This window comes from Bacillus rossius (assembly GCF_032445375.1).
Source record: "Bacillus rossius redtenbacheri isolate Brsri chromosome 4 unlocalized genomic scaffold, Brsri_v3 Brsri_v3_scf4_1, whole genome shotgun sequence".
Lineage (NCBI taxonomy): Eukaryota > Metazoa > Arthropoda > Insecta > Phasmatodea > Bacillidae > Bacillus > Bacillus rossius.
Window position 1 is genome coordinate 16554587 of NW_026962010.1, and position 26218 is coordinate 16580804.

Here is a 26218-nt window from a genome sequence, read left to right on the forward strand (position 1 = left end):
GGCATTTCATCAGCATTTAAAATGTAAACAACATAACTCGCGGAACCGTTCATCTAACTTAAAAAAAATAATCACAGCAAATAAGTACTGTTTAACCTACATTAATGTTTTGTACAAGAAAATAATCGATAAGATGGGCGCCATCTTGTACTATAACATTCCAAAAACATCGGTCATAACATGTGCAGCCAGTAACTACTGCACAACCTGAAAACATTGACCTAAAATAAGTATGTTTACCTAAAAATCAATGTATCTGAATATAAGGCGACCCCTTTGTTTTGAATTATAAATTATGGTAAAAAATGTCTTATATTCGGGTAAATATGGTAATCGGCGTATGACACTGGAAAATGTATGAAACGGGAACGTATCATCGAGGTTCTACCTTAGTTGTATTTTGTACGATGGCGACTCAAAACTTAATTCAATACAAATGAACAAGCATTCCGGTATCAAAAAAATGTATCGAACTTACAGTTTCAATACTCGATACTTTGCGATACCGTCAAGTATCGAAGGCATCGAGGTATCAAAGTATCGAAAATCCCATCACTACATCAAATGTAGAGCTGTACTGAAGAAGCCGATTTTGCCAATATTTAGTTGAATCGGCATTTCTGCCGACTTCCGATACACTTGTTAATTTTCGGCCGATATTACTGAAAAACGAGACTGCCATAACCTAAAAATCCTCGAGTACCCTTTTCATTTTTCGTAGTAGTACTGCATTCTTTCAGATCGCATTATTTCTTAGCAACATGTACCAACCTTACATTTCAAGATTTAACATCCTTTTTTTTCAATAATATTCTTTAATTTTATTATGTCATAAATAAATACATTCTAGGGATGTGCGAAAGTGACTTTATCCACACGAAATGAAAGTGAAAGAAAATTTATCAAGTTTCGCGAAAGTGAAACGAAAATGAATTTTTCTATGAGATAAATATATTCTTAACAAAAGTTAAGCGAAATTTTTTAATTAACAAAGAAAAAAAGTGCCCCAAAATTTGCTCTTCAGTAATAAATTCTATTACATAAATCATTTTGGTACCTTTTGATGTATATATAAATATTACTATTTAATAAAATCAACATCCGCCCTAGACCACACAACACAGCCCCATGTCACTCGTAAATTTCAAGAATCAATCCAGATCTTTCAGCGCACAGACTATTTCCTTTACAGTCGTAATGTCGCAGTCTATGATAATATATTTATCACGTGCATGGTACTGATGAAAAAATACGTGAATACTGCGGAACGGCCGCCATCTTGCACCACTGTCACACATGGCTAGCTCAGGAAGCTGTAAACTAGGCAATGGACATGGTCAAAACAAAACATAACAAATGGTTGCTGCCAAGTGGTCATTACATGCAGTGACTTGTTGACCTTTTTGTCTAATTGGCTGTATATTATGAGGATTTTATATGCCAGTCAGAGTATGTAAAATTTAAATAAAGCAGACGACAATGTTTTTGTTTGGCTGTGCGCGAATAAAAGTAGGTACGTTCTTTGTTTATGTGTATACGGTAAATACTAAATAGTGTACTAACAGTTCTGGAATGTATGTTTTACGAATATAGTACCTACACTACTGTTTGAAAGCAAATGAATCAGGTAATTTTTCAAATATTGCATGATTTTGTTTTGATACCTAGGCCTACTGTAATCACGGTTGAATTTTGTTTACTTTATCTGCCATGTTTGTTCAAATTATGATTTTACCGTATTTTCATTAACGTGAGTTTTTTTCATCACCACGTAAATTAATCTTAATGGAAATCTTTTTTCTAATTAATGTCTTTATATGATTTGCATATGTTATTACATTATTAGTAATAACAAGCAAATCATATAAAGACATTACAGTAGAATCTCAGTGCTAAGTACTTACAGGTACCTCAAGTTTTTGTACTTAGCACTGAAACATGCATACATATCTTTACAAAGAGAAAAAAAAATATAAAAAAATAGCTACAGGAGAGCCGCAATGCTATATGTATTCGCAACTGCGACTTGCTTTTTTCCCCGTGTCTAGTTCTCTGGGTATATCCACTTTTTCCTTAAGCGTGAATTGCTTTCGTTTCTTTTTATCTCCAGGATCATTCATATTGTAGCACAAATACAATGCGGTGTTTAAATAACGTAACCTGAAAATAAACTCAACAATAACAATAAACAATCCCGGCACAGACATCAAACAGTATTTTTAGCGTAGCGTAACACTTTTGTCTAAATAATTAATACTTCTCTCAAACCTCCGTCTTTCGATGTATCGAATTTATTTATTATTTTATTTATTTATAGTTACGTTCCGTCTTGTATTACAAAATTAAAAAATTGATATCTCCTAAAGTATTTGGAATTTCTTATCTCCGCCGGTTGATTTAAAAAGAGGAAGTGAAAGAGCATAGAATAAAAGTATTTTCGGATTTTTAGCATTTTTTTTTGCATCTACCGCGATTGTAAATATTTACCGGAACGTTATTGTACCGTTATTATACTGTACATTTTTATTAAATTACGATTTCTTTTTCAACTAGAACAAACGAACTTCGGTAAGCTATTGAACTTTCGTTTGGCTCGAAATATTTCGCTAAAAACGAACTTCGACAGATGAAATTCTTACCGAAATTGAAAATGAAAGTAGCAAAATTTCGATTTCGGTATCGGTATACCGAACATTCGTACCACCCTATAACATTACCATCACGGTAAATTCACATCTCGGTTATTACGGTAACTATAGTGCAAATGTGGTAACTATCATGCTTCTGTAGTAATTATGGTATCTGCAAAGAATCTTTAGTTCTTTTTATGGTAATTATCTTATGATAACTTTTGGGTTTGTACTGTAGTTATGGTACATCATCCATATTTCTTCGTAAGTTGTTCATTTGTCTTTTCTTCATACTTACGTGCGCCATTACTAAGGCAGGAACTTTCGTAAAAATTTTAAACTGTACTTTATATCAGACATTTAATGGCGTAAATGATGAGACCCCGGACAATTTAAATGCTTTATACGGAAAAACCTACCATGCGGGACCTGGTAAGCCAGTTTTACTGTATTTCTTCTCCGTAGATAGTAAACCACAGTCACAAAGCTTTCCGGCCAAATAGCAATATGCTGCTGTTGAAAAGCTCGAAATTTTCGAGCCTAACAATTTTTTCAAGCCGAGTTCGAGCTTGAGGTAAGTACTCGGCTCGAGCTCGATTTTCGAGTACTCGCAAACCTCTAGCAAATATTTAACAATTCAGAGACTAGCATATTATGCAGCCTGACTAAAATTTTAAAAAATATATATATATTTATTTTTATTTTTTTATATTTCTAAATAATTTGATATCTAGTCCTGTGCATATATTGAAATACGAATAATAATATTCTATTTGACCTTGAATACTAACAAATCAAAATAAAGTATATATTCACTTGCTTATGACTATTTTATGCAGCATGCCTTTGAGTTTATTTTATACAGTTCACTGTTTAATGTTAAGTCATTTGTGCATTATAAAAACTCTTTTTGATGTTTTAATGGGATTTCATAATTAAAAACAATAACAATAAGCGATGTTTTAGGCATGCAACAAGTATTCAAAAATTTCCCTGTCTCAATTACAAGTAATGGAAACATCGCATAAACAATTCAAAACATGGCATATTTGTGATTTCAAAATTTTTACTTTTTTCATCACATGCACCTTAAGTGGGAAAAAAAAAAATAAACGTCAACAACTATGGACTACAACACCACAAAACACGGTCACTCCATTGCAATGACCATTGAAAGAAGTAACTGTCATAGTTTCAGTTGATAGTCACAATCAACTCAACACCATGCGACAAAGTATCAGCTTACTTGGTGTTTGTATCTATGATGAAACAGATGTTACGACTCAAAAAATAATAAAAAAAAACTTAATGATTTTGGATTCTAGATGAAATTAGCAGAAGTTGTGTTTATAATTTTGCGGATCTAAAATACAGTTTATCTAGCTGCCATTAACCATGAAAATGCGTGAATAACTATGGTTAAATATGTAAACAGTAAGTCATTTAATCACTAATTAGGGACTATAACATTTAAAAAAAAAGTTTCACATTTTTCATGAAATGAATTGCATTGGATTTCATGCTATTTTGTGGTTCGAAAAACTTTTCTGAATCAATATAAGTAGCAGGTTCTGGAAAATAAGGTAAATAGGAAGTATAATGAAAGGTTAATTGTTTAGGTGAAGTTAGGTTAGTAACAAAAATACAATTTTTTTTATTTCATAATTGAAATATTTTAACAAATATTTTACATTTAATTATTGTAACTGTCTTAACCTAACCAACCTTTCACTTCAGTATTACGGTATTTGTCTAATTCCCCTATGTATTTGTTAAATGATGCAGAAAAAATTGTTTTAGTGGGATTCTAATTCTTATTGTTATTGTTTAAATTCTATGTTCATATTTGAGAATAATTTGGTATTCATATTTTATTTGAACTAAAATAATTGAATAAAACTGAATAAAATAAGGGGTCTAGTTATATCTTTCTAATACACTCTGTTGGAGATAGGTGTCACATTTTTGTCAGGTGCTGTAAGAAAAATTCAGTAGGTATCTGGTAGCTGAATATTCATAATATATTATTAAAATAGTTACTGAATTTCTGATATGGTGGTACGTTATTGTATGATGAGCGGTCAACAGTTGTTATGCCAAATAATGATGGTTCCGAGTAATAAAATGTATTGTTGTTTAGTTATTATAGGAACATTTTTTAACAGTTTTTTAAAACCCTTCCCTACACCAAATTATTAGGTACTGTGGCTTCAAATTTCCAAATTTTCATATACCGTATTGGTCCGAATATAAGGCGACCATTTTTACATAAACGAGAGATGCAAAAATTGGAAGTCGCCTTATTTTCGCACCCAAGACGTCAGAACCACAAACATTAGTTCCAAGCTGAAAGCTACAGTAGAAACATTGTTAAACAAAATGTTCACGATTTTTTATATTAACTAAAACTTCGTTACCTCACATGGGGAAAACGTTAAATCCACCCAATATTGCAGTAATTCACAATTGTTTAAAGTTGAAAATTAAAATATTTGTTCTTTAGGAAAAATGTGAATGTTGAAGCATCTCAAAATGGCAACCTTTTATTACACAATTCATATTTGTACTTTGTGTACAATTGCGTGTTAACATTTACAGTAATTTATCTTCAGATTTTTAATGGAAATATTTGTACTAAAATATCACAGCTATTTTCAGAACGATTGTTTACGTTTACAAACATTTAGGATGTAATGTTTGGAAATTCACGGCTGCCAACTCTCTTTCCACAATATTTCTTTGTTGTAAAACGAACATTGCCGAACACGCACGAAGACGCCATATTAACAGTAATTTGGTACGTTGCTTTAAAAGCTACGTATTTTAATAATCCATTCTTTATTTATGTAAAAACCTTTCAAACAACAAAATTATTTATTTATTTATTTATCAATTTGTTACATGCCTACCAACGGCATAAGGCCATGGGTGGTAGGCACGATAAACATAAAAAAATACATAGACAAAACAAATACATGAAACAAAATGAATAACATTGAGGACAATACTATAACACATACACAAGACAACACAGCAAGCAACTAACAGATAAACAAGAACAAGTTTCATAATTCTATAACAACAGAAATGATAATCCAGAACCTGATTATAAAAAAAAATTAAATATGGTATCATCATTAACCTTAAACATATTCAATTTAAATTAAGATAAGAAAAATTGTTTTATATTTAAATTATTTTTTGATAGAGAGACATAGCAACCATGTTTATTAAAATTTGATATAATTCTGTATAATATATCATTTGATTTGCCTAAGGAGCATAATAAAGGTGTCTGTCGACTGTTATAGGTGGGTACTTTAATCCCAGTTTTAACTAGAATATAATTGCATTTTGTTTTATTAGTATAACAGTTATAGATAAAAAGGGCATTTAATAGCTCTCTTCTTAGAGCTAAAGATCTGAGAGAGGATAGACTATTAGAATTGTTGGTAATGTTGGTCTTTTGATTAATGATATCGATTAATTTATTTTGTAATTTATCTGGTTTGTCACTATCTGTTTTTGTGATATTGTTCCAGACCACGGAGGCATACTCAATTTTGGATCTTACTAAAGCTAAATATAAACTAACAATAGAATCTAAATTAGTGGCATTGAAAGTAATATATTTAATCAACACTATCAATCTATTACATTGCGATCTAAGAGATTCAATATGGTTATGAAAGTACAATTTATTATCAAGTAAGACACCTAAATCTCTAACATAAACTGACTTAAAGATAACGTGATTACCAAGTTTATAATCAGAAGCAATGATATGATGTTTTCTGGAGAAGGTTATAGAAGTAGTTTTCTCATAATTAAGGTCAACAAGATTTCTTTTACACCAATCAAAAACTAATGAGATGTCATTTTGAAGAAGTTTACAGTCTAGATGAAGAGAAATTTTTCTGTAAATCTTAAGATCATCAGCAAAAAGTAGACAATTAGAGAATTGTAATACTTTGGTAATGTCGTCTATAAAAATGTTAAAAAGAAGAGGGGATAATGTTCCACCCTGGGGTACACCAGAACTAACTATATGTAGATTAGATTTAATATTATTAATTGAAACATAAAAGATTCTATCTAATAAATAGCTATTGAACCACTTTAGATATTTATCGCTTAATCCTATATTTGATAATTTTGTTTGTAAAATACAGTGGTTAACCGTTTCAAAAGCCTTGGCTAAGTCAAAGTAACATGCGTCAACTTGGCCCCGCGTTATTACTTCTGAATAAATAGGGTTAACAAAACTAATTAAATTAGTAGTAGTAGATTTCCCCTTTCTAAACCCATGTTGACAGTCGGAGAGTCTATTTTTAAGATTGACTTCAAGATCCTTACATATAATTTTGTCAAATACTTTAGCAAATCCATTTAAAAGTGATATCGGTCTGTAGTTTGCAACATTAAGTTTACTATTTTTCTTATGTACAGGTATTATTACCTTTGCAATTTTCCATTTTTTGGGGTAAATTCCGCTATTTATACTAGTATTGAAAATAAAGTTAAGTATAGGGGCCAGAATAACAGCACATCCTTTTATAATAAAATTTGGAATACCATCAGGCCCAGTTGACATAGTGGATTTCAATGATTTAATTCCCCAAAGTACAAGGCTCTCAGATATGGTAGTCATAAGAATAGAGCACTTACTGTTTTCAGAAATTGAGTAGTTTAAATTATTTGTAGGAGTTACATAAATACTAGAAAAATGATGTGCAAAACTGTTAGCAATAAGTACTGGGTCATTGGTAATGTTATCATTGATTTTAAGAGATAATTTCTGTCTGTATCCTTCTTTCATAATTTTTACATAGCGCCAAAATTTTTTTGGATTTTTTTTAAAACTTTATTGTTAAGATTTTGTAGCCAAAAATTTTTGTCCCGAGAAATGAGACTTTTGGCCTCTCTACGATATTGAGAAAATAAATCATAGTAATAGGGGTTCATATTTCTTTTATATAACTTATGGAAATGTTTTTTGGATTTTAATGTTTCTATAAGTTGTTTGGAATACCAATGCGGGTAACTGGATTATTTATTTATTTTATTCGGGATGTAGTTTTTGATGTAGTTAATCAAAGTAGTAGTGAGAAAATCAACCATTAGATTAACATCATCAGATTTGTACAGTGTAGACTAGTCATGTTCTTTAATGGCCATAAATATACTTAAATAATCACCTTTTTTGTAGTCCAGATAAGAAGACGTAGTATTAACATCCCTTGTTAATATATCCATTTTGATATTAATTATGATAGCAGGATGATAAATATCTTCCATAACAAGAGGATTTAATGATTTGCTGACCAGACAATATTGTAAATTAGAGAAACAAAGATCTAAAAGATGGATGGGCTGCTGAGTATAATTGAATTGAGACAAGCCTAAACCTGTTGTGAAATTGCATATAGCCATAGCTTTGGCTGATAAGCCTCTATAATTTATACTATCAGACTGAGAATTTAGCCAATGTATACCAGGCACATTGAAATCACCAAGTATAATAACGTTATCTAAACAATTTGCAAATTTTTCTTCGAGATCTTCAAAGTAGGACTGGTAGGTTGCTGTAGAAGTGTCAGGAGGAATATAAATTTTGCCAAGTATTAAGAAGTTGGTATGTGATGTTTTGACCTTAACCCAAATAGATTCAATTTCATGATGCTTAGTTATCTTAATCGAGAAAGCAGAATTGAATTTTTGCTTGTTGATAGCAATTAAAACCTCACCCCCTCTATTTTTATATGTTAATTTTGCGTTTCTATCATTTCTAAAAATCAAATATCTATCGTCAAAGTAATGTGAATCAATACAATTATTATTAAACCAAGTTTCAGTTAAGCAAATAATGTCAAAATTATTAATAGCTAAATTATTATAAAATTCTACTGATTTAGTTCTCAGTCCTCTCACATTTTGGTAAAGAATTTCCCACTCACACAAGTCCAGTATGCGGAACACGGGTTTCAATGTGCTCCTCCAGGCACCGGGATATGATCTTGGACAGAAGAATTTAATGCAGAGTTGGTTGTTTCATGATTATTGATGTTTTTATCAGCTTTCTTGAATATTTGATCCGGGAATAGCTTACCATAAAATGGGCTGATAAGGCAACCACTCGGCCAGAAAACTGTATTGTGTATCATGTCAAAGTCTTCTTCTAATACTGATACATGGAAAGATGCATAAGTGTCATATTTGGATCGTAGTTTAACGACTTTCAGTTGTGATAGATTAAGATCACTGGTTATATAATCAACTTCTTTTTCTTCAACTGATGGGTCAAAACGGCTTACAAATAATGCTTTTGTTTTTTTGGAAAGCTGGTTTTGAAACTGTTTTAAGAGATGAGATGTTCCTCATCCCAACTTTTATTTTTGATTTCTTTTTGTTGTCAAACTCAGGCTGGTTTACGTGGCTACCGTTGGATTTGTTCTTACGTGAATAATCAGTAGTCCGCTTGATAGGAGAAGTGCTTACTAAGTTGCTTGTATCAGCGTTGCTTGCAACACGGGGAAAAGTGCTGAATGGTAATGAGGTCAGCCGCACGTTCAACCAGCGCGGCGACAGATGTTTCAACTTTCTTTTTCTGTTCAATTTTCTTTTGTTCTGTAACTTGACTATAAGTTTTATTGGTTTTCTTTGGCTCATTTTGAAGATTTTTTTCATTTTTGATCTTGAACACTTCTTCACTTAACTTCACAATCTCATTTCTGGAGTCGTCCAGTAAAGTTTTTAATACCTGGTTTTCATTTTTAAGGTCGTCAATTTTAGTATTCATAGATTTAACAAGATCATATAATTCAATAAGTTTGCTCATTTCCATGGAAACAGGTGACATGACTTCATTACCAGATGCAGTTGAATCCTTTTGTGATGATGGCGTTCTAGAAGGCTTGTTTGAAGTCACGTCCTCTTCTGGGATAAGTGTTACTTTCAGAGCATTAAGATTAGTCGTATTTACACTCTCAGTTTGAAACTGATTTGGCGCAGTATTCACATTCGTTTTTTTTGTCGGAGACCGGAACATGTTCAAGTTATCTATATGGTCTAATTCACAATTAGTTATTTCATTCATTGCATCACTATAGGATAGAGAAAATCCCTCAAAATCCGACTGACTGAGTAGTGAGGAATTAATACTGATTATCTCGTTCCACTAGTAAAGAACAACAAAGATTAGATATAATCCTGCAGAGCTCGCACTAAACACGTCCGTCCGCTTGGGACACACTGCCGCGATTATTCTTTAAAATTCATAGGACAGAGACTCTCTGTCAGAGAATAATATGGACAAATATTCGCGGTCACGTAACCGAAGCTATTCATGGCCGTATGTTTCATCATGGCAGCTAGCCACTTGTTTTGTTCCAGCAAGCTGCATTCTTTGTTTACTTTGTTACGTTTAACACACTACTAAATAGTAATACGCCTTGTTCTGTGGTAATACGTAGCTTAAGTGAAACAGAAAGTTAAATGCTGTATTTTAAGAGTAATTAATAGCCATTATAAAAATTTTAAATTCGTAGATACAGTAAATTGTGAAAAATGAACAATCGCACATCGGTGGAACGGCAGGGAACGAGCTCTAGACAAATAAACAGCTCTGAAGATGACAATTATGCAGCTTCATTAGATTAAACATACGAAAAAATTTCTAGTGTAATACTTGAAAATGTAAATATTTTCTAATTGTTTTCTTTTGACTTTTAGGGTAGGCCATTCAAACTTTTTTTTAAATAAGTAATGTGAGTAATATAAATTAATTGTTACACATAAATGCAAAAAGGATTTATCAACACAAAATGTATGTCTAATGAATTTTCACATTAATTTCTACCAAAATTATTTTTACATTTGTTTGGCCTCCTGAAACTGCAGGTCGCCTTATATTCGAGCCAATACGGTATTTTAATTTTTGTTACACAATCCCGAAAACAGTTTTATTGTTAATTAAAAATAAATTCAAACAGGCTACACTTTTTGGTAAAAAATTATGTTTTGTATGTCCTATGTGGCAAAAATGTTTATTCTGTTAACTTTAACTATTCATATTGTAAAAAAAATATTACTCTATTAATTTGGCAAGTTATTTTACAAGTAGGGTCATTTAAGAAAGTATTAAAATGATGTGAAACTACTTATTTATCGTAAAAAATTGTATGTATTTGTTTGGCAAAATCACCAAATTTCAAATTAGTTTCCTTGCTTTGCAAATAAATACCTAATGTTTAAAAGCACAGAGAATGAATTCAGTTACCTGTTTAGATAATGAGGATAACAAGCCATTTACTTTAACTCGATAAAATAATTTCAATAATATTTAGTTTGTTTGAATTTCAGTATCTGCATTACTTTAATTCATGTTGTATTCCTGCACTATCAGTGCCACAAACTAATTGAATTCAAACTTTGAATCCCAAGAAAATCCAGACAGATCTGTAATAAAATTTCCCTGGCTTTTCATTACCAAATTTCAAATTTACTTGACTATTTTTTTAAATAATAATTTACCTATTTTATGATTTTCGGAAAGAAATTATGAAAGTACAGTTTCCACCATTCCCATAGCTGGCTCAGAATTGTAAAACAAAAACAAAATTGAAAATTATATAGAACCTTGCCTATGCCATTTTAAAGTGTGTATGACTGTATACCTGCCGCTCGAAGTACCCTCTTTTATCGCATAATCGTCGCACTCGCGTAATCATCGCACCTATATTTTTGGCCGTCAAAATTGGGATAAAAAAACTTCTCGCTTAAATGTCGAATGATGTTTTTGGTTCCGCTATTAGATGCCGAGCGCTCTGTGTAGGTATCTTTTCCATATAAAACAATGTATTTTAAAGTAGAAATCTAATATTTATTCGCACATTACCACTTACTTATTTAATTAACAGAAATATGAAGTTGTCTGACGTGTAAATTTTCTTTTAAAGACGTTTTTAAACGTTATTACCTTTATCTGATAGTATGCGTCGCCGCGGTGTACTGCTTATGAACATGTAGCTAGCGTCAGTTGGCATCATTCGTGCTTGGTTAGGTTGCTTCCCGTATAGAGCGCGCACACGTAGTCGAATATAGATATCTCGCCGATTGCATGCAGCGCACGCTCTCTGTAGGGTGCCAAGTTAACTACATTTGATACCCCACATTCTTTCGTGGTAAATGTGTACTACGGCAATAGTTACGCGTTAGTTCACGTCGCAGATTCAAGTGGCTTGCGTTCGCGTTACAGTTTGGGTTTTCTATTTAAAGTTCAAGAAAGGTTTTTGTTTAATGAATTATTAATATAAATGGTTTGACGTGCTCTTGTATACTCCATCTTTTTTTAAATAAACATTCTTTCCATGAACGGGTTTTGTTTTTTTGAATAACTTTACCTAACAAATTTTTTTTTTTCTGCATAATCGTCGCACCCCTACTTTTCAAACTTGATTTTAGAATAAAATGTGCGACGATTATGCGAGAAAACACGGTAATACTAATTTCGTAATTTGTTCAAAGAAAACAGTGCTAACCAAATACGTTATCCCATTAAGAGAGGATGTTAAACAAAATTCATTCAACATTCAATAAAAATTGAAGTCTTAAAGTATGTATGAAAAAATGTGATTTTTATGTAATATATCCAGCTCTTGTCATTGTCGCGATATGAAAATTTTTTTAAGTCTAATGAAACCTTAAATACAATAAATTTCATCAAAATAGGTCCAATAAGTAAGTAGCTTTTCCGTGATGCTCAAACAAATATACTTACAGACAGATACACTTCTGTTTACAGGTTTATAAGTAGTATAGATAGATTACATATAATATGTAATGCAACTAATATTGATTTCATAATAATTATTTATATTTACTTGGTAAAATCCAAATTATAATGTGGTTCCATTATCGGAAGCAACATTAACAAAACTGATACTGACATAATAGATAAAATACATTTCAAATTAATGAAGATATAAAAAAAAATTAACGGCAATATAGTTTTACAATTATTTCGGGGTTACTTATTAAGGAGACAAACCTTAGATGGAATTAAAGTCCCAACATTTATAAGTCAATATCAACATTTACTTTGTTCAATTATCATTAAGAATAACATTCTGTGTAGATTAATATGTAATTTGTTTTAATAAATTCAACAATCTGTTTCCATTATAAGAGAAACAGATAAGTGTTGACAAACTAGTATCTATCATGACTTACATGATTTATCCAAATCTTCATGAATTGTTAATATATTAAAAGATCTTAGTCAACACTTTATGTTATGTGCAGTAGTGATGTCAAGTGTTTTTTTTTGTGTAGTGTTTATTATAGTTTTAATGTTTAGTAGTTTGTCATCTTGTAATTGTCTATGTAGTAATGTTTTTTTTTTTTTTTGTGTACGTCTTATGTCAGTTTGGTTGTTAGACATATTACAAATTCAATAAAATAAAATAAATATTTTCTGTTGCATGAGTTTAATAGTTTGATGTAGAATCAATGTTTCATGTGACTTAGCTGTTTCATGGTGTTATCAGCAAGTGTGTGTGTAGGTGGGGTGAGATGAAGTCGTCCTCTCTGATTGTGGCAGGCCTGACCCTCGCTCTGCCCTATGCCGTGCCGCTGTGCTTGTTGGCTGTGCTGCTTCACCGAGCGTCTCGGGACGGGGCGCGTTGCGCACACCGCTACGGCTCTGACTGGAACCGCTACTGCAGTGTCGTCAAGTACAAGGTCATCCCCTATGTCTACTGAGTGCAGAGACTGCCTTTGTCGGTACATTTTCACTTCTTTTCAATTACTGGGAAACATTTTATGCAATGACGACTATTTCTTAAATGTGACGTTTTGCCGTCCTGGATGATGCCTTCAGTTATAGAGAAATACATTTTTATATTTTATCATATGCTGAAGCTGTATGCTTGTTTGTTTTGATAATGACAGAGAAACATCCTTTATCATTGTTGTCTCTGGGAATATTCTCTTGGGAAATGCATCACCTGTACAGTTTGACTGACCGACTAGGATGTGATGTTAGGAGTTGATATGTCGAGCGACTGACTTTCTTAGCAAATAATTGGTTCTCACCTCCCTTATCTGAAAGGTCAGCATGGATATTATAAACCAAATTAGGCACTGTGGACCAAAGACAGTAGAAAGTTTGTTGGATTTTTGTCGTGTTTGTGTCTGCGGTTTGTATTTTAATGGTATAAATTTTTAATAAATTTTTAAAAGTGTTTTATGAGCATGTGATAGTTGTGTTAGATAGTTGTGCAATAGTTGGTCAGCTCATAATAGCAAGTTGTTCTTGCTTTTCTGAAGCTCCCTGGTTAGTTTTAAACTATGCAACTATACATTTTGTTTTATGTTGGAAAGCTTGCTGGACTGGACACTAGTGATGGGTGCCTGTCTGAGTTTTACATTTCATGTTTCGTGAACCTTAGTTGTAGCATTACAATTCTGAGTCACATTTCCTTTCTGCTCAGTTAGTATTTGAACGGTGCACCCTGTTGTCTCCTTGCTGTATGCACGGAGTGCTTTGTGCTCCAGCTGCGTGCTTCACACTTGCCGTCACCGTGTTAGCAGCTGCACTGTCAGTACGTCTCTGTGCCCACAGTTTTGGCTGCAGAGCTTAGAGGGAGCACGCGGTTCATGCCATTATGCAATACAGTATTTTATTTGTAATGATGGTTAGTGCCTTAGACTAGAGAGTAGTTTCTTGTGTGTGTTGAGTGCCATGATTATTTTACACAGAATCAATGTCATTTTTTTTCAGTAATTTATTTTCAGTGTGTATTTTTTATTCTCCTACTAAGCAGCACATTTTAAACGAACTTTATAAAGGACCACTTATTTATATTAGTTCATTATTGAATTACTGAAGTTGGTTTTTAATTTAGATATATATTAGATTTAGTTTAGGGTAAGCACTGTATAGAGAAAGTTACAAATATAAATCATGTGTATATTTATATATAGATATATTTATTAGTTTTTCAAATATATATACATATGATAGACACACATGTGCACACATACATAATTTTCTGGTGTTCATTAGCCATACCAAATTGCTTGTGTGGATGATTATCATGTTTGTCTTTCTAAACTCAGGGAAATATATCTATGTAATGTTTCTGAGCGGTATATTCATAACACACTAATTGTTATGCATTATTTACTTGCTGTAAGGATGTTCAACGTTAATTATTGTTTTTGGGATCACTCATAAAGCTATACGTTAGATTTTAGAACCGATTGTGCTTTAGTTGAGTTATTGTTTTAATTTAATTTTTGAAAAGTATGAAGTGGTGTAGTAAAAATATGTATATATAAACAGAACAGCCTTTCAAACATGATTGTTGCAGAATACAGTAGAACCTGGTTACAATGTTCCTGCTTATATCATTATATATTTTAAGTCCCGACATTTCCCCCATAAGGACAATGTATTTACATACAATGTATAACGTTCACGATTTATACATTTCCTACTTAAAATGTTTCTTTTTGACTCGTAAAATTTAAATAATGCAAAAAAATTAAAACCTAACTAATCACATCCGTAAAGTTTATAATACGTTAAACCACTTGCTTTACACTTAATCTGTTTTTGTTCACAATTGTTGTTTTACCATAGATAGGGTTATATGTGAAAACAAAACAGCAGCACCGGCTAACGCGGTGCATTCAATATATAAAAGGTACAACGTCTGCAGTTACGTGTGTTAGCAACTATCTCTTGGAAAATAAAGTAACAAAACCTTCCATTCATTGCAATTCTGGTTTGTTTTCAGATGTACTTACATAGTTCTACAAAATTTTAGTTTGCCAACCATTCTACGATGACTAAAAAAAACTATGTTTTCTTTTGATAATTGTGTTACGTTAATTTCATTTGTAGGCAAAAAAAAAAACATATTCAAGTGGCGAAGGAATTGGACATAGGCATTTCCACTCTAAAGGCCATCGACACGAGTCGTTGGACAATTTTACAGAAATGTGTCAGTTTTGAAGAAATGTTGTTGGCTTTGTTTAAGCAAATTCAAGCATCAAGGCCACCCATCAGTAATTTTAACATGATATTTGTTTAAATAGCTAGATGATTGCATCATTAAAAAGTTCAAACATTAACAACTGCTAATTTTATATTTTTTGCTTATAATGTTTTTGCTATTAATATTTATTTTCTTCTTGCCCCTTTGAATAAAATTATAACAGGGTTCTTCTGTGTACGACACATAAATTTCTACATTAGTACTCTACTGGCTAGTTTAAACTGTATAGTTACAACATTGCCAACAGTGTAAAACTAACCTGAGTGAGTTTTTTAATTTACCTTTTTCCTTGTCATATTTTTCTTTAAGCCTTTCTCTTAGAGTATCAAATCCTTGACGATATTGGAGAATTTGATTGGCCCATCCAAAATCTTAACTAAAATTCATTTTCTGTGTAATGAGCCGTTTCATACACATACTATTGTTGTGTTGTGGCTTTCAGTCTTAAGCACATGTGTTTGTCTCTTATTTGTATTTAAAACATTTTTAAACTATAAAATATAAATAGTGAATATTCTCTAGTTGCTTTGTACAAACATGTGATGTACATTTCTGCAACTATGTCTTTATGCATGCTCATTTTTGTAAGAGAGATAGTCTGTTCATGGTATCTTCACACTTTATGAATAAATCTTTTGAGTACTTATCTTTGTGTTACTTTTAAAGTTTTAATTTAAAACTGTGATATCTTACATAGTATGCAGTAAATAAAGATTTAATTTTAATAATCAGTGACTAAAACCTTGCCAGATGTTGATATACCAAAGTATTGTAAATGTGCAGAACTGAAGAATAGTATGGGTATTTAAACTAAAACATACCTAACAAATTTGAAACAAAATTAAGATTTAAATCTTAAGTAATTATAATTATAATATATATTTTTTTGTCTGGAACTAGATCATTGCATGGGCACACCATATCCTCTTCCTAAGTGGAAGAGCATGAATATTTTACAGTTGCTGAATGGAAGTTGCAGAACGGTGTTTAGTATGATGCAAGAGTTTGTAGTCAGAAGCTCAAAAGTGCAATCTGAACATGAAAAGTGTGTGAAGATACCGTGGACAGTCTTAATTTTTATTATTTAGCTTAGTAATGGATATATGTTGAAATATTTTTGAAGTGTACAAAGTTGTGTGAACTCGAAAGTACTAGGATGAGAAGTCAGGTGGATGCGGTGTTATTGCACATAAATTAGTTAGTGTTGGGTTGATTTACTATTAGTGTGGAATTTGATTCTATAAAGTTCCATACTCTTCTAGGTAACTAATATCAAGCTGCTTCAAATTGATCTACTTGGATACAAAATCCTACATATAAATACAATTGATTGTTATTAGTTTTCAATCACAAATAGTAATAATAAACAACGTACATAGCTAGGGCATTATGATCAGGTACCAGAAAGGCCCAATGTAAACTAACTTACGAATACCAGTGTTGTGTCTTTTGTACAGTAAACCTAAAATATTTGTAATTCATTTAAAATAAATCTAACACAACAAATTAAAAGTAACATAAGCAATGTTACATAATTTTGTTTTATTTTTAAACTTTGACAAAAATATGTTTTGTAATTTAATATAAAATATAGTGGACAGATTTGTGAAAACACACAGAATAGTTAAATTAAATTATTAGAACACTTGTCAACATTTTGTTTTAATGACCCCTATAAAAACTATAAAGTATGGAAAAATTTAATTAAATTAAGGAGTTTGGCTCTCATTCAATACCAATGTTTTAAATGATAAAACATTATCAGTAATAAATGACTCACTAATTAAACACAAATCAATAATTAAAACTCCTAATTAATCAAAGAAATCCTATTCAATAGATTTTATGCCCTAATTAATTAGCAATATGTAGTTCCATTTAATCTAACTCTAAATTAATTAAAAATCCAGAATAATCAGATAGCTCTCAGTTAATCAAAAAACTCCTTAATCACCTGAAAATACTCTTTGAATGTATCATTGAATTGACTTTGAAGGTCTTTCAAATCTTATGACACTTAACAATTTCAAGGTTTTGTTGTAGGGAAAGAATCGAGCAACCAGCTTTGATTCCAAATCTAATTGGATTCTGAATCCATCAAACAAGTAGAGGGATTCTGAATCGATCCAACACTAATATTGGCGTGGAAATGTAGAAGGCAATTGAATGATCATTTGAATTTGGAAATGGCCATATGTGTTAATGATTTTTTAAAATATAATTTGCAATCTCAGTTTGATAATTATGAATAGGGGTTTTGCTGTCAAAATTATTGTCAAGTTTGATTTTCATAGAATTACATACCCAAATAATAAATTGTGCAAAACCTTTTTTTTGGCTTGCATGCAGGTATTCCTTTTTTGTTTTGCCTTCCATTGAGTTTTGTTTTGTGACTTGTATTGTGGACATAGGCGTGCGCACGGTAGGTGCCACAGGTGCCTTGGCACCACCATTAGGGTTAACGTTATTTGGTTTTTTACAAGCAGAAATAATACATACTTCCAAAAATCCGTATTATTTCCAAAAAAATATATGTTTTCCAATCGTGTCGAGTTACAGATATGTGCTCATAACACTATCAGTATATCAATTAGCAATCGAACCAACTATACACACGGAAACAAGCCAGTTGCAATTACTTGTGTTGTACACGCGGGCCGCGGCTACGAAACTTCTGAAATGTAAATACTTCTCATAAGTTCTCCTCGAAGCTCGAATTACATAGAATGCGCGCTCGGTGTCCACTGTTCACTCCAGGCCGTGGTTCACTCCACTCGGCAGGCGCACGGAATAATAGCCGCCGTCCGCCAGGGTTTATTTAAAAAAAGAGAGTTTAGTTAGTTAAAAGGATAGGCTTACTCGATGACTTATATGCAGTCGCCTACAAAACATTTTTGTTGTATTCCAAAAGTTAAAACTTTTGCCCACTCTTATTTGTGTATTTTTATTATTTTAATATTTTACATATTTAAGGTATGTTGCAAAAACTCCCTTGATTTTTTGAGTTTAAAACTTAACATTTGAGAATGTATTTTCTAGCATTTATTTGGCGTCTTCAGAAAACATATAAGTACAGTTTTTCAAAGCCACCAGCATGAATTCCGTGCAAACAATTTGTGCAATTTACTTAATGGCTCAACAAAGCTTAAAACTTTAAATAGTTTAGTAGTTTTCCTGGTGATTATAACGTTCAAAACCATAATTTGTCATAAAAAATGTTAAAATTTTTACATCTGTGTATTTAATGGTTTTGTTCGGAAACACCTTAAATAGCACCATTTTGCGCTTTCAAATCCAAATTTTTCCGGGGGAGGGCCCCCTGACCCCCCGCTTTAGGCTCGGGGTCCGTAAATGATAGGGCTGTCGTGTAATCTGGCACCACCATTACTGAAGTCCTGCGCACGCCTATGATTGTGGATAATGTGTATCTTTAATGAATGTTAGCGTTGAAGAGCTAAACATGCTGATTCACAGCTGTACACACCAGGACATACGCAGAGTCTGTAGTGGTGTGAGTAGAGCTTTTTTTTTTTTTTTTTTTTTTTTTTTTTTTTTTTTTTTTTTTTTTTTTTTTTTTTGCTGGAACTGCTATGTTGGCCATGTGATGACAGATGTTCAAAACTAAAAAAGTTACAGAGTTATATTTTGGGGAAAAGCAAGGTGATTTCAGCCTTATTGTCGGCAAGCTAGGGAAGAACTGCCAAAAGCTGACTGACTGGTGTTTGCTAGCTGGTAGAGGCTCGGGCAGGCCTGTGAGGCGATAGCGCGCTCCCCTTCGTGCTTGTGGCCAGCTCTCTCATAGCGCGGAGAGACAAGATTATATGCTTTTACTTTTTATGGAATTTGTGTATGAAGAAAGACAGCATATTACTAAAAAAAAAAGTCTTTTTGACTGATACATGATGCACTTTTACAATATGTATTATGATTTGTAGTAAGCATGTCTGTCTAACTATTCGGAGAAAATAAAATTAGGTAACCTGTTAAGTAATTTGTGTTTGCAAAATGAACTAACTTCATATTGTGAAAATTAATAACTAATAATAGTTGCAAATTAAAGAAATTAACTTTTGTTAACTTTTTTTTGCATAAAATGTTGTATGGACTTCATACAAAATAAATTACTTCAATGAATTTAATATTTAAAAGATTACGTATTTGTCATTATAGTTTCATAAGTTTATTTGCGTTTCGGTACTTTGCAGTAGATTAACTTGAATTTTGATGTTATTTTGGCTTTATTGTAATTCTCCATATAGTCTTGTCCCTAATAATGAGTGGTAAATAATTGGAAAAGAAAATGCATGGTACTGACTACTTATTTTGTCTGATTATTTCAATGTTATAGTGATTGTTATATCAAGAGTATTTTTTCTGGTGTATAGAGTTAAATAACATCCCGTGGAGGGACATCTGGACGAGTGTGGCAGGAATTCCTCTAGTCTGTCGTCAGCTGCTTGTCCTGCGTGCCTGTCCCATTCCTTCACGTGTTCGGCATTTCTCATGCCCCACTCCATCAAAGCCACAGGGCATCATATAACTGCATGATCAGGAAAACAGACATTTAGCGTGTTTTATAACGAAGTTACGGCATGATTTTCCTGAATTCAGTTGGAATTTCATCACGGAAAATTAACGGGTGAATATCGGCCCCACAACGGTGTAGTTTTATGGTGTGTCTTCGCAACCTGTTTATTATTTTGAACTACTGTAACATTAAAACAAGACACTTGCTAGAGATGGACGAGTTGAGGTTTTTTGGCTTCGAGTCGAGTCGAGCCGAGTTTAGCAATTCATATTTCGAGTCGAGTCGAGTTCGAGTCACAAAATTTTTGAAGAGGTCGAGTCAGTTCGAGTTTCATAATTTTATAATTTTTTGCATCGAATATGATAAATAAAATATTACTACACCCATTAATATAAAAATTGTGTATCCAAGATGCATCTGCATTATTTAAATATTTTAAATGATTAATTAGCAAATCATTATGTTATTTAAATATTTTAAATGATTAATTCAAATCATTGTTATTTAAATATAAAAAACTAAGCTTTATTTCAACATGATTTCACAGTATCTTTAATGTAGCTATCCTAACCATATCAACCGTCCACAATGTTTTAAAGTATTTATAATGTAGCGAATCTAACCTAATTGACCATAGTTATCATGAGTTGTCCAAAATAAACATTCACGGACACACTGCAAACGAAAAATATGGCGGCGTACAAATAAATACCGTTGCCTTGTTTATGATATTTCCTTTTATCAACACCGCCATTTTTATTTACAATGAACAAAAAGAAAACGACGATGTACGATCGGGAGTTTGGCTCTTTCTTCTGTGAAAATAAGGCTTCCCGAGTTACGTAACTTTTTTTTTCCGATCCACCGGCAGATCCCCACACGAACAAACAGCTCAGGGGATATAGGCCTTGTCACATTGTCACATTCTCAATGTAAATACACTTTCCGCGGCAAGATTATTCGCCCGGAACTTGTTACAACTACAAGAATATCAATATGTTTTTAAATAAATATTTCATGCATTTGATTTGGCGATCAGTAACTGATTGCCAAATAAAAATGCATGAGCGTTGTTATTATTATATTTTATTCAAACAAAAAGAAAGTAATTTTATCCTAAACGTTATTGACACGCAGCGCTGCGTAGCGGAGCACAGCTAAATTTAGTTCCAAAATGCAAGGCTGGCTGGCCTAACACGCAGCCATTTTCACGCATCACGTCTTGGTGTTATTTACTAAATATTACAATATAATTATTTTTTGTTTTTATTTTTAGGTTACGGAAAGCTCTTGTTTATACGAGTTATTATAAACAGGCCACGATAAACGTGATGATTATTAATATATGTGCGTTTTGCAACAAATTTTTCTTCAGTGAAAATCCATTGACGTATTTTGTAAACAAATGCGGTACCGTATTTGAAGTAAACACGGGATGAAAAACAAAATGAAAACAGTGCACGCTGTTTTCCAAGCTTTTTTTTTATATAAAATGGTCATGTGACATAATTTTGTCCTATAAACTGTCGCCACTATCGACAAAATTACGTTACGACGTCACGTTCATAAATGAAGGTAGGCCTAGGTTTGGTTGCACTTGTACCTATTATAGCGCCGTAGCACGGTAGCGGGCAAGGTTAGGTTTGCACGGGATTTGTTTTGTTTAAAGGTCATTATCATTTCTTACTGTATTAATGACTAAGCGAAAACGTTAAGACAACCTATAATAAAGTGCTATAATGTCACGATGCTGGTACTTAACTCGAAACGTGTTTCGAGTCTCGAACTTGATAAAATATGTGACTCGGTTTTCGAGTCGAGTCAATCTGACCCAACTCGGCTCGGCTCGACTCGATAAACCAAGACTCGACCCATCTCTAACACTTGCATTTCACATATATTTTCTTGTGGTCAATTAGTGTACATTATTACATGCTATAGCATGTTATAGTTTGCACTATGATGTAAATTTTCTCACGTTTAAAATCATTTATACAGTTTACACTTTAATAGTTGGAAAATTAAAATTTTTGGCTCAGAGCAATTTGTATTGAGTTTTTTCTGTATTTAAAGTATTATGTTTCTTAAAGTGATGTTGATGTAAGACATTTTTTACAGCTTATATTTTTTTGATGTTAACTTACAGAAATATTATATTAATACAAGTCATAAAATTTGGAACCTCATTCAACCAATGGTAGCACATTCATTTAATATTATTGGGTGTGATCATTTATAATTATTGTTAAAAATTTTGTGCTAACCTTTTGTTTCAGTTGCATGTTACTAGTGAAGCTAGTTGCTGTGTTACAATATTATTGGTTGAAAATTAAAATGCTGTTCTTGCATAATGCTGTTTGTTAGTCACTATATAAGGTAATTTCATATCATGATTAATGAAAAAATACATTGTAAAAATAAAACTTAATTGTTGCTTGAGTGTTTTGGATGGATTCTGTGGTATGAAAAATTTTATAAGCGCATAACCAACATAGTTGTGATTGGAAACAATGGCTGAGGTTGTCTGTGATGGAATTGTATTGAAATAAATGATTCTATATTTTTAGGAGAACATATTTAATAAGACATTTGAGAATTTTTTAATGTGAAATAGAAATAGTGGGAAAGAGATCCAATTACATGACATTGTTATTGTTAGTTGATACAGATGGCTGGATTTTTCCAAAGGCAATCTTTACTAATGTCTTAAAATTTTGTGTAATAGAAAATAATGTGGAATTATTTGTTTTGTAAGACTTACTAAAGTTCATAACATTGGATCTCTGTTTGCTCAAGATAGTGATAGATACGAACTAGTGTTCAGTAAAATATTTTTAAGACGTAAGACTTGTATTTTCTTGATAAAGTTAATAAAGAGTTATTTGAATTTTATAGTGTTTGTTTTAATTTAATCCATTTCTGCATAAGTACAATACTAATTTGATCATTTTTTTTAAACCAAAAACATTAAGTGCAATAAATAATGATCATACAATAAATGTATCTGTAAAAATAGTTTTTAAGCTTTCTAGTTGGAAGGTGCATGAAGCTAGCAGCTGGCATTAGACGTGGACCAGACTGGAGATGGAGCGATGAGATAGCGCAGGTCGCTCAGCGTGTCGCTAGCGACAAGTGACCACTGGTAGCGACATGAGCACTCAACTACAGCATTGTTTTGCCAGTCTGCATGAAGATGTTGCTTCTTTATCACCATGGTAGTACCTGTTGTTAAGACAGAGGCAATTTGTTTTACTTCCGATGAACATCACGAAACCAACTTGTATTGCATTTTGCTATCTAAAGCCAATACACAAGAATATTGGTAAAGATTTAAGTCTTCAAAAAATGTTTGGATCACAAGATTAAAATATTTATTATGAGGTTACATCACAGGAATTGCAGTATGGCGTTCGACTCTTCATTCTTTGCTCCTTTGTGGTGGAGCATCATTTCATGTCTCTTGTTTACTGAATTATTTGAATATTGTTAAGAATACATCAACTTGAAAGCTTTTTTATTGGGTGTTTGTTTTTTGAAGCATAAGCATAAATGATAAGTCAATAATCCAGCAAGATAGTGGAGAACAAACGTTACACAGTAACACGTAGACTTGGTTCTTATACTGAGAGAGAAGCCAGAAAAATAACCCACACAAAAAAACTAATATATTAAACTGCTTTGCTTTCAAAATGGATTTAGGATTCAACAAACATAATTATCTTGATTTACAACCATGAACTTTCAGGTCTACATTCTGGTTTGTGTGATATTTCTTGGTTGTCTTTAAGCTTGACTGCATATTATCAGGCATTGACAGCTTTTATGTACTAACATCTTATCTCTCTGTATACATTTGGTGGGAGTAATTTCGTGAATGCGACGGAAATGTATAACAGGAAATAGGGACAATGGCGCGCCATTCAATTTTACAGTGTGGCTACAGTTGGCGCCTGTGCTGCAGTGTGTCGGGAGCGTAAACAGTTCCACAGCGTTTGAAAAGAGAGTAAGGGAGAAAGAAGAGAGAGCTGTTTACTGTTTGTTCTTGAACAGTGTGATGCAGTGTCATGTGGCTTTTCTAATACTTTATAAATGTGTTAAAATGTGTTCTATTAATACATAGTTTGTGATACAAATTCATTCCTGGAAGTTATTTGTATATAGTGATAATTTATTTTAATGCTGTGTTAATTAAACCTTTTAAAATTGTTACATAAATAAAAATTTAGTAGCAGGACCAAAAGATGTTGCTCGTAACTACTCAACGTAACCAGGATTGTTACCAAGGTTAGACGTTACACGTCATTGGGGAGTGCTGAAAGAATTGCTCACTGGTTTTCTTAAAACATTTTGATTGTCTTTACTTTTGCATCATACTTGGAAGAAACCACCTGCTCAGTACCTAGTCCAATCTTCTGCGTCTTCTGTTCTGACTCCCATTATGTTTCTTGTGCACCAGACATATTTGCCCAGCAATATGTGCAATGCTTTTGCAAAGCACTCTTTTCTCAAAATCTTTTGACAGTGAGGGACAATGCAAGGAATCGTCAATAAAGGACAAAACTGTGTTGTATAAAAAAATAATTTGCAAAACATTAAATTTAAACTTATAGCCAACTTATTTTGGTACTTAATAATGAATATACTGCACTGTTACCAAAATAAAATACATAGAACAAATCTGATTATAAATTCTTAAATTTAAAAAAAATTTGCCTAAATGTGTGCAAACCATTATGAAAACTGTGAACTAACTTATCTTAAAATTGTGATTTAATCCCACTACCAAACTCAATATTTTATTGTAAGAAATTTATTTATGCGTATTAATGCCACCACAGCTATTGTGAATTGTCAATTAGGTAAGGTTAGCTACATTAAAACTACTTTAAAACATAGTGGTTGGTTGGTTCAGTTAGTATAGCTACATTACAAATATTATAAAATATTTCTTATGGTTGCTTAGGAATTACGAATTTATGATGTAGCTATCCTGACCTAATCAACCATTCACATGATTTCAAAGTATATTTTTATCTTGATCACAAAGTTTTAAATTACATTTCCAAAACTTATGTTTACCAGAATCCATATTGCGTGTTCGAACAACAAGATTGCTCTTTATTGACACATTAGTGAAATTTCTGCTGCGGTGGCATTAATACGTAAGTACTAGCTAATTTAGTTAATAATTTTAAAAGTTAATTTATATGTGCACTCATACAGCTGTACCTGCTTTGAATAATGCTTTAGTTGTAAATCTATGCTTGTAAATAACATTCAGAAAGTTTAGGTAAAGTAAGGATGCATTCTTTACCATTGCAGCTGTAACTAAAGAAATCTTTAGATTCAAGGCTGCATTCTGAGAGAACTAGCCATGATAGGAAATTCAAATTCCTTAAATGCTAACACAAACCTTGTGTAACAAAGAAATTCTTATTTTATAGTAGAGTTTGCAAAATTTCCAGGCAATTTTCAATTTTTAAACATTCAAGTTAATTATCCAACAGTCTACGTAGACACAAAATATTAAAGACTGCATTTGGTTAGCTATAAAACAAACCTGTCTCCACCTTTCTAACAGCCACTAGGATGCACACACAAGGACATGAGTAACTCATCCTTTCAGGAAATGCTGCATCAGCGATTCTGCAAATATTTGAAAGGTCAACAAATTGGACAGACATCCTTTACAATGCTCTTTTCAAGGATCCTTACGAGAGAATGGAAACTGAGTTGCCACGCTTTACACCAGAGTACATGTTCTAGAATTTAAACTTCTTTGTGCAGTTCAAACCTCAACTCTGAACTATATCGTATGGGGTAAAAAGGCAGAAAGAGGGAAGAAGACAATTTTCTAAATAAACATGAATTAACACAGTTATTACTCACTTCAAAATAAGCTGAAACCCCGTTGTTTTGCCCTCTGCTCAAATACTCCCTAAAGTCGGGGTGGCGTCAGGTACAGCCGCGACCCGCCTATCCCTAAAAGTCCTCTG

At 32.3% G+C, this 26218-nt stretch overlaps 1 protein-coding gene across 3 annotated transcripts in view; it reads left to right on the forward strand.

Moving 5' to 3' along the window:
* Positions 1–23114, forward strand: part of LOC134541583 (delta(14)-sterol reductase LBR-like) — a 101272-nt gene extending 78158 nt beyond the window's left edge. For all 3 annotated transcript variants that reach the window (XM_063385109.1, XM_063385110.1, XM_063385111.1), the window contains exon 11: positions 13231–23114. In XM_063385109.1, coding sequence (XP_063241179.1) covers positions 13231–13391 — 161 coding nt within the window. In that variant the 3' untranslated portion in view covers positions 13392–23114. The remainder of the gene's footprint in view (positions 1–13230) is intronic.
* The last annotated feature ends 3104 nt before the right edge of the window (positions 23115–26218 follow it).